The 16,983-nt window shown below is 44.7% G+C and overlaps 1 protein-coding gene and 1 non-coding gene across 4 annotated transcripts in view; both read left to right on the top strand.

Moving 5' to 3' along the window:
• Nucleotides 1–314: 314 nt before the first annotated feature.
• LOC116527757 lies at nucleotides 315–421 on the top strand. Its single transcript, XR_004258719.1, has one exon. It is a non-coding gene; the product is annotated as a U6 spliceosomal RNA (small nuclear RNA).
• A 1,597-nt stretch (nucleotides 422–2,018) lies between these two features.
• The window catches only part of NTN4 (netrin 4), a 123,776-nt gene continuing 108,811 nt past the window's right edge, over nucleotides 2,019–16,983 (top strand). The window contains exons 1-2 of one of the 3 annotated variants that reach the window (XM_032298481.1): nucleotides 2,019–2,112; nucleotides 5,730–6,250. In XM_032298481.1, coding sequence (XP_032154372.1) covers nucleotides 5,777–6,250 — 474 coding nt within the window. In that variant the 5' untranslated portion in view covers nucleotides 2,019–2,112; nucleotides 5,730–5,776. Of the gene's footprint in view, nucleotides 2,113–2,395; nucleotides 2,957–3,020; nucleotides 3,425–5,729; nucleotides 6,251–16,983 lie in introns of those variants that run through there. The other 2 variants (XM_032298473.1, XM_032298475.1) reach the window with 2 other exon arrangements.

Here is a 16,983-nt window from a genome sequence, read left to right as displayed (position 1 = left end):
TGAATATGGGAAATCATCTGATAGCACTGGTTGTCTCCTTAGTCCCTTAGTATATAACAATAGTTTTAACATAACTCAGTCAAAAACATGTAATAAACACTTATTGTAGGTGTTCTTGGCTAAGAATAAGGAAAAGTATCAGAAAAACATAGTAATGTTTTGTATAAACTGAATGCCAAAGACCGTTCTACCGTTAGAGAGCCTGCTGTCTTGTAAAGGAAATTAGACAGCAATCAAGGAAATATATTATCAATGCAGGATTCGTGCAGACAGTAAATGCCTTTGAAATTTGTAATGAGATATAGAGTAGTTCTGTGATTGCTTTGGCAGCACATATGCTAAAATTGGAACAATGCAGAGAAGATTAGTATGGCCTCTGCATGAGAATGGCATACAAATTTGTGAAGTGTTCTATATATTTAGAAATATATTCTTGAAAAATGCTAAGACAGTGGGTGTAAAGTGTTCTTAAATGCATATGTTAATATGCATAAATGCATATGTTAATTGGTTAGATTTTGTCATTCCACACTGTATACCTATTCCAAAACTTCATGTTATACATGATAAATACATACAATTTTATTTGTTAATTAAAAAACAGAAAAGGATTAGTTCTGCCTAAATATGCTAGACTCAGAAGTTAATAATAAATGTGCATCCCTCCCCCTTTGTTTAATTTGCTTTGCCATTAAGTTAATATTTATGCTAAGAACTTTTGGCTGTTATAATTTCCTATCATTTATTTGGTAAAAAGATTAATTGAAGAGGTGTTTCAATGACCCCATTAGGAGATATGAAGAAAGCCTCAACATTGCCAGTATTTGAAAACTCAAAGGGTTTGTTTTCTTTCATTTTTATTTTTTTGAGACGGACTTTTGCTCTTGTTGCACAGGCTGGAGTGCAATGGGCAACCTCTGCCTCCTGGGTTCAAGTGATTCTCCTGCCTCAGCCTCCCGAGTAGCTGGGATTACAGGCATGCGCCACCACGCCCAGCTATTTTTTTGTATTTTTAGTAGAGACCAGGTTTCTCCATGTTGGCCAGGCTGGTCTCGAACCCCTGACCTCGTGATCTGCCCGCCTCAACCTCCCAAAGTGCTGGGATTACAGGCGTGAGCCACTGCGCCCAGCAAAGGGTTTGTTTTCTAAAGCAGGTGATGCTGCATGACACCTTCTGCCACTTTCCTGTGTTGGCCAGAAGAACAATTTTAATGTCTCCCAAATGGATTATGCTGACCTCAATCTAGATCCCCCTGGGAAATAGAAATTTCTTATATGTTCCTGGCTGGGTCATTGTGAATAATATCTCCATGTATCCCAAAGCTCTGAATTATCCTCATCTGTAACAGACACTACAACTGAATGGTATCTGGAACATAGTTAATTTTATGGAAAATATTCAAAGGAACAAAATGAACACTGCAATACAAAGTGCTGTCGACTTAGATTTTGCCAATTTCCCTGGATGTGTAAGTAGAATTATATCTTCACAGAACTTGCCAAAATCCCAGACTCGACTATTTAATCTCTTTCCAGAAGCACCAGCCCTGAGCAATCCTATCTACAATTTGCTGCGTGTGGTTGCTACTAAATTGTTCCCGTAAGTTAGTTCCTAACTCGCTGTTTCACAGCACAGAATACTCTATAAAGGGAGAGCGCTTGAAAGGACCAGAGTTCTCTTTGTCATGCCCCTGCCTCTGGACAAGGGTGTTCTTAAACTGCCCACTGGCTTACCCCGTGACCCTCTTCTTTAGCACTTCAAGTTAGAGAACACCTCTCACACCAAAGTGGGCACACCCTCGGATTGTGTAGGCAGCGATTGTTTAGCCGAGACATCCCCCACCCCTCAAAAGGCAGCAGAGAAGCAGCGAACGCCGCTTAGCAGTTGTCGCGCTCTCAGTGCGGGTGACCCCGGGCTGGGTTGGGGTGTCCCTTCCCGGGGTAGTGGGACTCCCTGACAGGGGGTGGCGGGAAGAAGAGGGAGGGCTTGTTTCTCTGGGGGATGTGGGAAGTAGGCGCTAGCTAGCCTGTTTCGCGGTTTTTTAAGCCCCTTGGCATGCCCTGACCTGATCAAGAGGGAGTCAACTGCTCTTAGGAATGTTCCGGGAGAAGGTGGGAGATTGCTTTCCAGGGGAGGCCTGTGGGTGCTGGAGGGCACCAAGGGGGTCGCCGGGGGGATGCAGGGCGCGCGCCGAGAGGGGTGCCAAGGCAGCCGGGGGCCGGGCTAAGGAGGACTGGACCAGCGGGCGGCGGGGGCGCGGGTCAGGGCGCGGGGGACCCCTCCCTGGGAGGCGGTGGCGATCCGGCCGCGCTGGCTGCACCGCCCGGGCTGTCAAGCGCGGGGGGCGGGCGGGAGGAAGGGGTGGAGGTGCGAGGGGAGGAGGGCTGGCACCGGAGCGCCGCGGCGTCGGTGCAATAAAAATGCATCGCATGGAACTGCCCGTGGAGAAGGACGGGACGGAGCCGGGGCGGCCAGAGGAGGTGGGAAAAACGGAGGAGGACGCCCAGGAGGCGGCGGCGGCGGCGGCGGCCGGGAAGTGAAAGGTCTCGCAAAGTTCAGCGGCAGCTGTGGTCGCCGAGCCCCGAGCTAGCGGCGGACCAGCCCGCAGGGCCGCTCCGAGGGGCAGCTCGGCCAGGCCGGCTATGGTCCCGGGTCTCCTGCCGTCCCCCAGGTGCCCGGGCCCCGCCAGGCCGGTGCGCGAGGGTCACCCCACCGCCCCGCGCGGCCCCGGCCCCCGGCTCCCTGCTGCCGGCGCCCGCTGACCGAGCCCGGCGCCCTGGGAGGAGGAAGAAACCAGAGCCCGGGTCCCTCCCGAGGACGGCGGCGCTTCATCCCGCAGCCCAGAGGTCTCGGCTCCCTCCCGCACCCGCCGGCTCGGCTGCTCCCGGCTCCTCCCGGCCATGGGGACCTGCGCGCGGCTGCTGCTGCTCTGGGGCTGCACGGTGGTGGCCGCAGGTGGGTGGTGACGCGGCCGGGCCCCCACCCCTTCCCTCGCTGCTTCTCTAACCCATTTCGGGACTCGGGGATGCAGGGGAACCGGGGCTGCGAGCGCAGAGCGCGGCTCCCGAGGGTGAAATGAGTGGCCATGTTCCGCCTCCTTTCCCGGGGGCTCCGCAGTTTCAAATACTATTGATTTATTTTTGCAGCTGGGATACACATGCGCTTAGATAACCAGATATCCTGGGTGCGCCCTGCCGGGGATATCGCGACGGGGGTTTCTTTCTCGGTTTGGCTTGTTAAAAAACTGCCTTTCCACTTGGTGAGGGAACAAAGGACCCAGCTCGCCATCCCCGGCACTTCATGGCCTGAGGAATGATGAGGAGGGGTGGCCCAGCGACCCTGGGCGCGCGTGGGCCTGGGTCGGTCTCTGGTGGAGGGCAATCGCTGGCGTCCCGGACCTCGTGCTGGGTACTAGGGAAGCAGGTAAGGACACCTGGGGCAGGGCTGAGCACCCTCTCCCCGGAGCCGAGGCTGGAACGCAGTGGGGCTCCCGGCTTGGACGGTAGGTGGTGATCACCCTGGGCTTGCACGGAGCTGGCTGGCCGCCCCTGGGAATTGGTACCCTGGCCGAGGCTCTGCGGGAGGTCGGAGGCGGGTCTGCTCCCTGGCTCGGTAACTGGACAACCGGCGGAGGCGTCGGCAGATGCCTTTTCCCTCTCACTCCCATCCTGGCTTTCTTGGGTTGCCCTAGGCCACTGGCTCCTGGCTTGCCGTTTCCGCATTCGGGATCCCCTTCTGCTCCTCTCCCTCCCTCTTTCGGGTCACCTGGTTTCCAGTTAGGCATAAGTGCAGCCCTGTAGGTGAGGGGGAGAGCTGTGAGGGACTCTGCAGACTCCCAGTCAGTCGTGCGGATCTTGTCTGCTTCAGAAAGGGGAGCTGGGCTAGAGGGACGCGTTGGTGGCTACAAAACCTTGTCGCACGCATCTCCTGCCTTCGGCTTCCATTCTCCCCTGAGAGTCGCTGGCACCCAGCAAAATCCAGCCTGCATCCCAAACCAGTCCGAGTCACAGGAGCACCGTTGGTATCATTGAACAGTCACACTTGAGGGACTCCAAGTATTTTGCCCCACGGATTGTTTATCTGGCTCAAATCTTTTCTGCACTTGTGAGTTTAGCGGCATTTAAAATTATTGGGTATCTTTCCCAGGGACCTATTAAAGGCCTAGGATTTTACTCTAATTCCTGCACTCTTAAAAGATGAACTTTAAAAAACTTTTTCCTTCTCAAACTATATTATGGCAAAAACATGCAAGCAATTGAAAGGTTGTAAATAAACATCCCAAGGCAAGTGTTTCAAGTCAAAAATACTTGTACAGGCAGTATGTAATTTTCCCTGAAATGTTTTACAGGTGAGTCATAGCACACTGTGTGTTTGTGTGATTCTGGCCACAAGCAACTGTTGCCAGCTAATCAGAAAAGTGGCAAACCGAACCCAGGCATAATGCACCCTTTGACATTTAAAAAATAATGCCTAAGGGAGCCCTTTATTTTTGATTGCAAGGCTACGTGGGGTTAGCCATTGTCAGTGTGTGAAATGTCTGTTTCAGCCTAAGCTGTCATTTGGCCCCCTCCAATCCTTGCTGTGATAACAGTTCAGAGGCACTGCTTCTTAAGAAGCAGAAACATTCAATTAGCCAGAATTTGGGGGTTGATTTCCTTTTCCCTCTTTTCCCCTCTGTTTTAACCTTTAAAACAGATGATTTTTGCTTAAGGTATTCATAATTAAAATGACAAACCCAAATCAAAGGATTATAGTATGCAGTCAAAATGTTAATAAGTGGATAATGTTTATCATTTTAACTAATTTTAAAACATTAAAGTCTGTCAGGTCTTTCTTTGGGAGGAAGAGTGTGTTTCTTAAAGAAGGTGTTTCAGTTCGCAGATAATATTTAAAGGTGCTGTTAGTGGCTGCCATACACTATCCTGTTAAGCAAACAGGTAGCTACTGTATAACCTGTCACAGGTAGAAACCCTCAAGAGACAGAGTGTAAAATGAGCTTTTCTGCCATTTGGCAGTTCAGAGGGCTTTTTTCTTAGTTATGTTTATGTCATGTTAGAAATTGATAGTGCACATCTGAGCTCCAGTGATCTCCAGCTTTGCCTCCCCCTAGATGAGGACCCATTGTATATTTATGAAATATCTCATATTGCTTTTCCTAGGGAATTTATCCCTTCACTGGCTTAAAATTATAAAGAAAATTGAATTCTACATTTTCTTCTAAATGCATTCTCATAATAAACATGTTAAATCAGTGAAGGACTCACATTGAATTTGAAAGACTAACTTAGATGGCCTTAAAAACATTATGGTTTTTCGACAGTCTTGACTTCCAAAACCAATCAATGTATTTGAAATATAGAAGACATTGACAAGGCAAAGTATTTGAAAAATTTTAGACCAATAATCTTCACCCTGCTCATTCTACTTTCCCTCCTCCTGCCCTCTGCCTAAAGTGTTTGTTTCTCTGATGTGAATTTTACATCTGAACATAAAAGCCATACACACACACACACACACACACACACACACACACACATATGAATGCATTGTGAATGCAGAATAGTGTTCATGCTCAAACATGAACATGGTGGAGCATAGTAGAATTTTCCATTTACTGAAGGTATCAAGCACTTTTGGGGAAATCCTTGATGGTTGTTGATGGACTAGGTGGCCAAAAGAGCTTTTCAGATGGGTGTGTCTTGCATCATGCATGCTTTCCCTTTCATAGGACGGAGTGGAGTCGCTGGACGCTGTGAAAAAGCCTGCAACCCTCGGATGGGAAATTTAGCTTTGGGGAGAAAACTCTGGGCAGACACCACCTGCGGTCAGAACGCTACCGAACTGTACTGCTTCTACAGTGAGAACACGGATCTGACTTGTCGGCAGCCCAAATGTGACAAGTGCAATGCTGCCCATCCTCACCTGGCCCACCTGCCATCTGCCATGGCAGACTCGTCCTTCAGGTTTCCTCGCACATGGTGGCAGTCTGCAGAGGATGTGCACAGAGAAAAGATCCAGTTAGACCTGGAAGCCAAATTCTATTTCACTCACCTAATTATGGTGTTCAAGTCCCCCAGGCCGGCTGCCATGGTGCTGGACCGCTCTCAGGACTTTGGGAAAACATGGAAGCCTTATAAGTACTTTGCAACTAACTGCTCCGCTACATTTGGCCTGGAAGATGATGTTGTCAAGAAGGGAGCTATTTGTACTTCTAAATACTCCAGTCCTTTTCCATGCACTGGAGGAGAGGTAAGAGCACCTGTTTAACACTGTAACTAAGTTAGAAAAATGTTACCAGCCCACATTTTTTTTAAGCATGAAGCTATACTTGTAGCAACATGAATGAAATTAGAATTTTTCATGAGCTTTATTTGTCATAAATTATTTCTCACCCTTACGTATGAATGTGTAGCTTCAAGCAGATCGTCCACTGGCTGGGTTTAAATCAGTATTCTAAGATTCAGATTTTTCACATTATAAAAAAGAGCAGACACAAATCATCACTCTAGAGGCTTCTCATTGCTTCAGTTCTCGGGACTACCTATGTGCTTCTGAAGGGGGAAAAGTTACTGAGACATTCTGTTCCTGGAGCCTGCACGGGTATCTTCCTGATACTGTTAATATAAATAGGAAGTAAATAAAAACAAAGCCAAGAAAGAAAAAAAAATCTATTTGTCAGAAGGATACTTTTGTATGAGAGTAGCAAACAAATGAAAGTAGTTACTTTTAACATACAAAGGTTCTTCTGGGCTCACAGACACATGAATTTCAGCTTAAGGACCCAGGACCATCTTAAACTCATTCTGTAAAACAGCCTCCTTAGCTACTGATCCAATTTCTATGTGGAGTGTTTTCCCTTTAATGGTCCCTTCCTCTAAGGGAGAAACAGGTCTTTTTTAGCTTTTCCTTAAGTTCTGGGGTACATTTACAGATCGTGCAGGATTGTTATGTAGGTAAACATGTGCCAAGGTGGTTTGCTGCATCCATTCCCTCGTCATCTACATTAGGTATTTCTCCTAATGTTATCCCTCCCCAATACCCTGACTCCCTGCTATCCCTCCCCTAGGTCCCCCACCCCCCGACAGGCCCCAGTGTGTGATGTTCCCCTCCTTGTGTCCTTGTGTTCTCATTGCACAACACCCACTTGTGAGTGAGAATATGTGAGTTTGGTTTTCTGTTCTTGTGTCAGTTTGCTGAGAATGATGGTTTCCAGCTTCATCCATGTCCCTGCAAAGGACATGAACTCATCCTTTTTTATGGCTGCATAGTATTCTGTGGTGTATATGTGCCACATTTTCTTTATCCAGCCTATCACTGATGGACATTTGGGTTGGTTCCAAGTCTTTGCTATTGTAAACAGTGCCTTGAAAGCTTACTCCCAACCCCCAGGTGTATGAGAACATTCAGAGAAAACTGAATAAAAGCAGGTTAAGAGAATATAATACCTTCAATAAGTAGATGAAGAAATATTGATTCAGGAAAAAGAAAACAGTATAATCAACCTAATTCTGGTGCATGTCATGAATACACAGACTAGATAAGTGGCTTTCAACTAGGGGTGACTTTTGGCCCCTCTTCCCTGGGGACATTGGGACATTTGGCAATATCTAGAGACATTTTTGCTAGGGAGAGGGACACCACTAGCATCTAGTGGGTGGAGGCCAGCGATGATGTTCACTCTCAGACAATGCTCAAAATAGCATTCCCCACTCCACCCCCTACCAAAAATTAGCCCCAAATGTTAATGTACCGAGGTTGAAATAGCCCACACTATTAGGCATACATCCAAAGCATGGATCACAATGGCTGCAGAAACTAGAATAATCACTCCTCTAGCATCATTTATACAACTATTCTCAGACTTCACAGATATATAATCAGCATTGTTGACCCTCTCAGGCACTGTATTCATTGCTACTAATTCTGCTTTTGGTGTAGTATGGGGAGGTGCTTGCCAGGGGCCTGGTGGAAAGGTCGGTTTGGGACCTCCTTTCCCTACTACCATAGATACGTGGAGACTTTTGCCATATTATCCAGCTGCTTCTTCTGTTTGCACCTTGAATAGTGCAAGAATAGTGCCGCTGGCACCAGAACTAAGTAGGACGTGGTGCAAGCAGCATAGTGATTGTTTCCCATTCTTCCTCATGGTCCACAAAGTTGGCTGAATATTGTAAGCTCATTTGCAGCCTGTCGTGATGGACATTTTTAAAGATACGAGGACAGGAAAGACACAGATAAGTTAGACTCGTTGTTTTGTTATGTGAACACTTTGTGTTGAAAACAGATGAATGTCTTGAACTCTCGAATTGCTTTGGAATTGATCCACAGGCTCATAATCAGCTCCCTACATCTCAGTGCTACTGGGCGTTGTGTATCTATGAGGTTGCAAAAATACAGTTTTAGTAACCAGATGGCAGGCATACTCATTTAGCAGATATCACATTGAGTTTATTGCAAATCTGTTACGACAGTCCAACAATTATTTAGAGATGGCTGTAGTAACATTGAACTAACCTATATGGAGGTACGATCTTGTCTTTTTTTAAAACCAAACTGTTTACTGTCATCAATGCTTACATCAAATTCCAAGAGAGAGAGACTAACATTTATGTAGGTCATTTCAATGTACAGATACCTTCTATACCTAGTTTGTAAGTGTTCTTAATTGTAGTTTTTTTTTTTTTCCAGCAGACATATTTTAATGATAAGAAAAGCATCAAGTGTGACTTAGTTCCCTCTAGAGCATTATTTGCAAGTATAAAGTGTAAATAAGTCATTATAGAATTTCTTCTTTTAAGAGGACAGGTTTGGGAACTAATCCTTCTCTCCTGAGTTAAAGAATAGAAAGTCTATCTCTAACTCAAAGACCACAGGAAGCCTTTCCAGAAACGATTATTACCTTCCTCTTCTCTGTCACGTTAGAATATAAATCAGTGCAGACCTACAAATTTATTTTGCAGTTTCAACTCCATGTCATCAGTTTCCATCTTTGAAAATTGTGTGCTCAGAAAAAGAAGCGAGTCAATCTACTTTAAAAATAAGAAGTCTCAAATTTCATTTGGATTATTTGTAACTTTATAGACCTATATTTTCCTCCATTCTATAGAAGACTTAAGACTTCTCTAGGTAACATCCTATCAATTAGGCTAACATAAATAAATGCCAGACTTAATTCGTTTCCAGCATTCATTCAGAAATACTGCTTTGGGTTTTGAGAGCTTGTAGCTTCATGTCTAAAGAACCAGATACCTCTATCAAGAGAGTAGAAGGCACTCGTCATCTAAAAAAGGACTTTTTTTTTCTGAGATGGAATTTCGCTCTTGTCGCCCAGGCTGGAGTGCAGTGGTGCGATCTTCACTTCCCAGTTCAAGCGATTCTCCTGCCTCAACTCACTGCAACCTCCACGTCCCAGTTCAAGCAATTCTCCTGCCTCAGCCTCCCAAGTAGCTGGGATTACAGGTGCCTGCCACCAGGCCCAGCTAATTTTTTGTATTTTTAGAAGAGATGGGGTTTTGCCATGTTGGGCAGGCTGGTCTCAAACTCCTGGCCTCAGGTGATCTGCTGGCCTTGGCCTCCCAGAGTGCTGGGATTACAGGTGTGAGCCACTGCGCCCAGCCCGAAAAAAGGACTTTAAAAACATGGTCCCAAAAATTCAACCAGAAAGAACACCTTTTAAATAGATATTGAGCCTGCTCTATAGAAACCTCCTAAACTGCCCAGCTCTTTCAAAGAATGGGGTATAGCTATACTAAAATGTGTCTCCTTCCCAGGAGATGAGACTGAGGCTGGAAGTAAAGTGATTTGCCCAACAACATACTCTTAGTTATGTGACAGAGCTAGGACTAAGTCACAAGTCTTTTGACCTTCAGTCTAGCATTTGTTCCATAAAATCAAGCTCTCTCCCTCTATTAGTGACCCCCAAGAACTGCTGGCAAAGAAGATCTTATATCTCCCTCCTCCCTCAATCTCTTAAAGCCATTTGCTGCTATTCATTTGGATATGACATGAACGTAAAATGGAACCTGCCAAACAGTTTTCTCCTGAGCAGCAATGTCCTCTGAGATGTGGTATACTGAGGATAACAGATCCCATTGTCAGCTTAGGCTGGGAAACACTGACTGTGCTTAACAAATTGAAACATTTATAAATACACTAATATTCTCATTATGTACCCTGTGCCCCCAAATGGGAGGTCTAGGATGTGACACTCCTGGACTTACTTGGCTATGAAACCCTCTTTTTGCAGAACTCGTCGCTCTCTTTCAGGACCCGGATGATCCACAGAGCACAGCGTGGGAAATGTTGAGGTGGAGGTTTAAGTGCTCTCAAAGCCCTGGTGAAGGCACAGACAGGCCTGGGGCTAGGCATCCTTGGATATCAAGACCGTCCATTAGGATCTCAGTCTACTATGTAGTTGGAGCAGGCGATAAAATAATAACCTTGAGGCTAAAGATGATGGGTTAATTAGGCTTTCTTGGGATGTAAAAGAACCACTCTCAGATTACCTCTGGGTACAGAAAACACAAGGAAGTAGGAAGATATAGCAAACTGTCTCGGGTCCCAAACCGTCAGGACTCATGAAACTAGAATTTCGATGATCACTGTTAGGAAACAGCGTCTGTTCCAGTGACCTAAAAGCAACTCTAAAGGGATGTAGTTATTGTCTCCTTAGAAGTGAGCATGACTCGCTCCCTGCTCTATTAACTCTCTATTAAAAGAACTCTGTTGAAAATTGGATAGCCACCAACCAAAGCACACAGATATATTTTTAAATTTTTCTCTAGGGCATTACAAAAATGTGCCATTCAAAGGCAGGACTGTAAAGTCAGAGACAGCCAAGAACACAGGGAGTAGCTGGGTCTCAAAGCAATCTTTGAATAGAAAAGGATTCCTAGGCTGGGCACAGTGGCTCACGCCTAGTCCCAGCACTTTGGGAGGCTGAGGCAGGCAGATCACCTGAGGTCAGGAGTTCAAGACCAGCCTGGCTAACATGGAGAAACCCCCATCTCTACTAAAAATACAAAAAAAGAGCCAGGTGTGGTGGCACACACCTGTAATCCTAGCTTCTCGGGAAGTTGAGGCACAAGAATTGCTTGAACGTGAGAGGCAGAGGCTGCAGTGAGCCAAGATCACTCCACTGCACTCCAGCCTGGGCAACAGAGTGAGGCTCTGTCTCAAAAAAAAGAAAACAAGAGAAGAAAAGGATTATTAAAGAGGGGAAGGCTTATGTCAGTTCTATTTACATGTATATCCCTAGCATCGAGCACATTGCTTGGATCACAGTAGGCAGTCAATAAATCTGTAGCTGAATGTATAAATGAGTCATATGACAAGCAAGGAGAAATGAATAAGCCTTGGGCAGGGGATGAGGATCAGAAAGCTTGGCTAACATGGAGAAGCTGAGCTGGTAGTCATATGAGACTAGTTATAGTGTGGGAAGGCCAACCCACACTATAGTGTCATATGACTAAATTATTTGCCCATTTATTCAAATAATTTTCAAGCTGCTATGTGTCAGATCTCATTCCAGGTGCCATAGACACGGCAGTGAACCCAACACATATAAATCTCTGTACCCATGAAACTCAGATTCTAATGTGGGGATGGGGAGACAGAGAACAAATAAGTAAAATCCATGTTATGTTGGAGTGTGGTAAATACTAAGGAGAGAAAACAAAACGGGGCGGGGGTGGGGAACGCTGGCAGGGGAAGGTTTGCTATTTTTATTTTTTCTATTTTTTAAATTAATTAATTTTATCCAATTAAAGCAGAAAAAGAAATGGGGAACATAAACAAATGGAAAAATAGAAGTGACATAGTAAGATGAGAGAGTCAAGCTTAACAATTTATTTTTTTCCCAACTTTTATTTTAAGCGCAGGGGTACATGTGCAGGACGTGCAGGTTTATTACATTGCATAGGTGAATGTGTGCCATAGTGGTCTGCTGCACAGATCATCCTATTGCCGAGGTATTAAGCCCAGCATTCATTAGCTATTCTTCCTGATGCTCGCCCTTCTCCCACCCAGATTTGCTATTTTTAAAACAGATTGAAGGATTTGTGTTTGACAGAAAGGACAGTGACAAGGACTATGAGTTCCCGGCAAGTTTTCATGAGTGAATAAAACCTACAATTAAGGGTCACATTTCTTTCACCTGGTAGATATGGGAAAATGATGTTGGATATTAATGAACACAACATGCATTGATAAAAACCCCTTTTGCTAGTGTTCCTTAGAATGAGAGCATTGGAAAAGGATTCTAAATGTTGTTAATGGAAAAGAATATGACTCATGAGTAATCTGCAGCCCAGTTTATGTGGCTTGTCTTCAATTACTCAGCTGAAATCTGTGTTTCTAGCCCAGTGCTATTTCCACTATACTATGTTGAAATGCCTCTGCATCAAGTCAAGTAGCATGAAAGATACAAAAACTCTATACATTCCTGTCCTTCGCGCTCCTTACAACCTACTGGATGAGTGAGCAAACATGGTAATTTATGGACTGATTCATTAAATTATATGAGATAGTGCGTGCTTAATCCCCCTAAAATATTGTGTAGATAATACACTTTTCAAGATCTAAGTACTCATTTGTCTCTAGGACATTGGGCTGAGTTTCAATATCTTGTGATAAAGTCAGTATGGCACAAGTGTGCAGAAAATGATAAATTACTTAATCGGGGTCTTATGGGCTTTACATTTATGATATGTTAAGCAATATTTAGAATTTTTTAAAAGATAAAACAAAGTCAGGTATGAGTAGGAATGCTTTCTTTTCTTTTTCGAGAGAGAGTCTCGCTCTATTGCCAGCCTGGAGATCTCTATTACAATCTCGGCTGACTCGGCTGACTGTAATCTCTGCCTCCCCAGTTCAAGCAATTCCTCTGCCTCAGCCTCCCAAATAACTGGGACTACAGGTGTGCACCACCACGCCCGGCTACTTGTTAACTGCTTGTCTTCAATTGGAGAAATCTGTTCTTGCCTGTTTCCATAGTAGCAGTAGTCACAAGTCATGATGGCTGCTAATAGCTATTGAAGCCTTCCCACCAGCCAGGTACTCTCAGTGCACTGCATCCCTCATTCTCACAAGAAGCTCCTTAAACCCCAGTATTAACTCTGTTTTACAGACAAAGAAACTGAAACCTAGGGAACTGAAATAACACAGTCAAATAATAGCTATAATTATGGAGCTGACCTATTCCAGAGCTGGGATGATTAGTTTGCCTTGAAATTATTTATGTGATTAGGCTTTATTATAACTCCCCCCAAAAAATTTTTTAATATATATATAAAGACAGGGTTTCACCATGTTGGTCAGGCTGGTCTTGAACTCCCGACCTCAGGTGATTTGCATGCCTTGGCCTCCAAAGTGCTTGGATTACAGGCATGAGCCACCACGTCCAGCCCCAAAATTTTTTTAAAAAAGAGAAAAACTGCTGGGTGTGGTGGCTCACCGCCTATAATCCCAGCACTTTGGAAGGCCAAGGCAGGTGGATCATGAGGTCAGGAGTTCAAGAACAGCCTGGTATGTAGACATACCTAGAGAAGAGCAAAGGCCTCAAGGAAGTCTGCTTGGCATCTTCCAGACTGCGAGAAGGCTGGTACCAAAGCTGAGGGGCCAGGTGCAGTAAGATCAGAGTAGGTGAGATCAGAGTGATAGGGAGGTGTGGGCATGTGGGTCCTCAAAAAGAAGTGCCCAGAATGACCCAAATTTAGGCCTAGATCAATTCAATCCTGTTCATTGTTTTTAGCATTCCCTCAAAGAAGCCCCCATTTGAACCATATGTTATTCTGGGCTTACTTATAAAGTCATTTGTTTTTAGTCTGGATGATATTAGAAGCCATTGGAGGCCGGGTATGGGAATCCTAGCACTTTGGGAGGCTGAGGCAGGCGGATCACCTGAGGTCAGGAGTTTGAGACAACCTAGCCAACATGGTGAAACCCTGTCTCTACTACAAATACAAAATTTAGCCGGGCATGGTGGCAGGTGCCTGTAATACCAGCTACTCGGGAGGCTGAGGCACGAGAATCACATGAACCCAGGGGTGGAGGATGAAATGAGTTGAGATTGCGCTGCTTCACTCTAGCCTGGGCAAAAGAGTGAAACTCCGTCTCAAAAAAAAAAAAAAAAAAAAAAGAGCCATTGGAGATTTTAGGTGGTGGGCTGATGTTATCTATCTAATAGGATCACTCTGGCTTGTGTAAGAAAAGACCAAAGAGGGAAGGAGGATAAGGGAAGAAGCAGGGGAACCATTTAGAATCCTGTTGCAATCATTCACGCTAGACCCAATGGTGCATGGCACAGAGGGCAGCAGTGGAAATGGTGAAAAGTGGTTGAATCTGGATCCATTTTGTTGATAGAGCCAACAGCATCTGCTGACAGGTTGGATGTAGAGTGTAAGAGAAAGAAGTAAGTATGTTTTTAGTGTGAGCACCTGGAGGAATACAATGGCCATTTACTGAGATGGAGAAGACTTGCAGGGGAATGGATTCAGAGAGGAACACCAGGAATTCATTTCCAGACAGGTTAAGCATGAGTTGCTTATTAGACATCCAAATGGAGATACTGAGGAAGCCACTGCGTTTAGAGTTCAGAAGAGAGGGCTGGACCAAATATATGTTTGGAAGTCAGCAGTGTAGAGATGATATTTAAAACTGTGAAGCTGGATGAGATTGCTAAGGGAGTGAGTATGGACTAAAAAAGAGAAAGTTCTAAGAACTGAGCCAAGGGGAGGATTAAACGTAGTCCATTGATGCTGCCATTATTGAAAACACTTTCGCAACTAATTCTGGGTGGATTGCTTGAGCCCAGGAGTTCGAGACCAGCCTGGGCAACAAGGCAAAACCCCGTGTCTACAAACAATACAAAAATTAACTGGGTGTGGTAGCACACATGTGTACTCCTAGCAGCTTGGGAGGCTAAGGTGGGAGGATCACGTGAGCCTAGAGAGGTTGAAGCTGCAGTGAACCATGATCGCGCCACTGCACTCCAGTCTGGGCAACAGAGTGAGACCCTGTCTTAAAAAAAAGAAAACCAATCTCACTAATTTATGGGTCCAACTGTTGTTCAATTAAGCAACAACATGAATTGATTTGTGTTGGGTTACCATAGTCAGAATGGTGGTGAGAGAGAAGTTGGGGAGGCCGAAATCTAAAACGGCAGATGAGAGAGAAGTCGGGAACGGCAACTTCACATTTTCCAAACATCACCTACAACAAGCAGGGAGGAGGGAAAGCACTAATTGGATAACAAATGGTGATGGAAAAGGGAGAGGGAGCAGTAGTTGGAATGCTATATTGAAGGAGGAAAAAGGTTTTGAAAATGCTGTGCTGAAAGAGAAATGTCCATTTTAGAGACCTTCAGATTTTAAGGGCCTCATATTCCATTCATGTTGAAATTATCTAACTTTTCACCCTTTTTGACTCTCAAAGTTTCAGCTATAGAGCAATTTTTTTGGAATGCCACTGGACTATCACAGTATTGGAAGCCAAGTTAAAATATAGCATTGCACACATTTTTCTGCTTGTTATGAAATTTGATTCGCAGAATTTGATGGACAGCATCTACCTTGACAATCCCATTTAAGTAAAAGGGTTTACACGTTGACGCTTTCCATTTGTGTGCAAAATTAAAAAATATATATTATGAATCTTTAATATTGAATATATTAATATTTAATTGTTCTGTTAGGGAGAACAAGGGAAAACCATATTTAGAGATCACCATAGAATCCAACAGTTTCTGTGCTGGGCATTTTGCATGTACCCAGTTTATCTTTAAGAAACAAATTCTTTTCCTGGATGGTTTCTCTTGCTAATGAGCAAACAAAAACAAAATAACACCCTTCTTTCTATATCAGATTTCTCTTCTCTTCCTCCCATTCCTGCCTCTGGCAGAGGAGCAGAAGTCTTCCCAGACCTCTGCTATGTTTGCTGATGTTACTGTCCACTTCATAATTCCAGCTCCTAAAACAAAAAATAATTACGAAAAATATTCACATGCTTCTTACGTGACATCATATTCATTCATGCTGACACTGTGTCTTCTGGCTGCTACTGAAAAGGGCTTCTCTGTTTTAAAGTTGAATTGAAGAGAGATGATATGATCACCTTCTTACACTGTTTAATCTACATCAAGGACTTTTGTTTCTTTTTATTTCAGCCAATCTAGACTTTCTCAGGTCCTTGAGGTTTTCCACCAGTTTTTTTGTAACAGATGCCTACAATTCTCTCACATTCTGCGTCCCAGTAAATAGCCTCTGACCCCACCCCCACCTCCAAATAAAAAGTAAAGGTAAATGGAGGTCACATCAAATTGGCGCTGCATCAGGAGAGCCGGGCACCTCGCTCTCCAGGAACCTTCATCCTTGCCCTCCACCCTGACACATTCAAAGGGTACAAAACTCATCCTTTTGTAATCATAGCTCCCTCTCTGATGATCATCAAAGCTCAGAAGAATGTAAGCCCACTGGGGTAAGAAAGTGTAGTTTGCAGAGACAAAAACCAGGTGATTGGCAGCCCCTACATCCCACCTTTCTTGCTTCTTATGTGCTCCACTCATTTCCATTTTTCACTCCTGACCATTTTTCTTTCTAATTTTCACTTCTGTTAAAGCAAACTAAATATGGCCTGAGAAGGACTCTGTACTTCTATATTTGAGTCCTTGTGGACAAACTGTAACCTAATTTAATAGGTAGACAAGATTGAAAGCTGGCCAGGCACCGTGACTCATACCTGTAATCTCTGTACTTTGGGAGGCTGAGGTGGGTGAATCACCTGAGGTCAGAAGTTCAAGACCAGCCTGGCCAACGGGTAAAACCCCGTCTCTACTAAAAACACAAAAATTAGCTGGGTGTGCTGGCGCATGCTTATAATCCCAGCTACTCGAGAGGCTGAGGCAGGAAAATCGCTTGAACCCGGGAGACAGAGGTTGCAGTGAGCCGAGATTGCACCATTGCACTCCAAGCCTGGGCAGCAAGAGT

The sequence above is a fragment of the Sapajus apella genome, unplaced genomic scaffold (genome assembly GCF_009761245.1).
Source record: "Sapajus apella isolate SASKATOON/1434 unplaced genomic scaffold, GSC_monkey_1.0 scaffold2, whole genome shotgun sequence".
NCBI lineage: Eukaryota > Metazoa > Chordata > Mammalia > Primates > Cebidae > Sapajus > Sapajus apella.
This window is presented reverse-complemented; position numbering and strand designations above follow the sequence as displayed.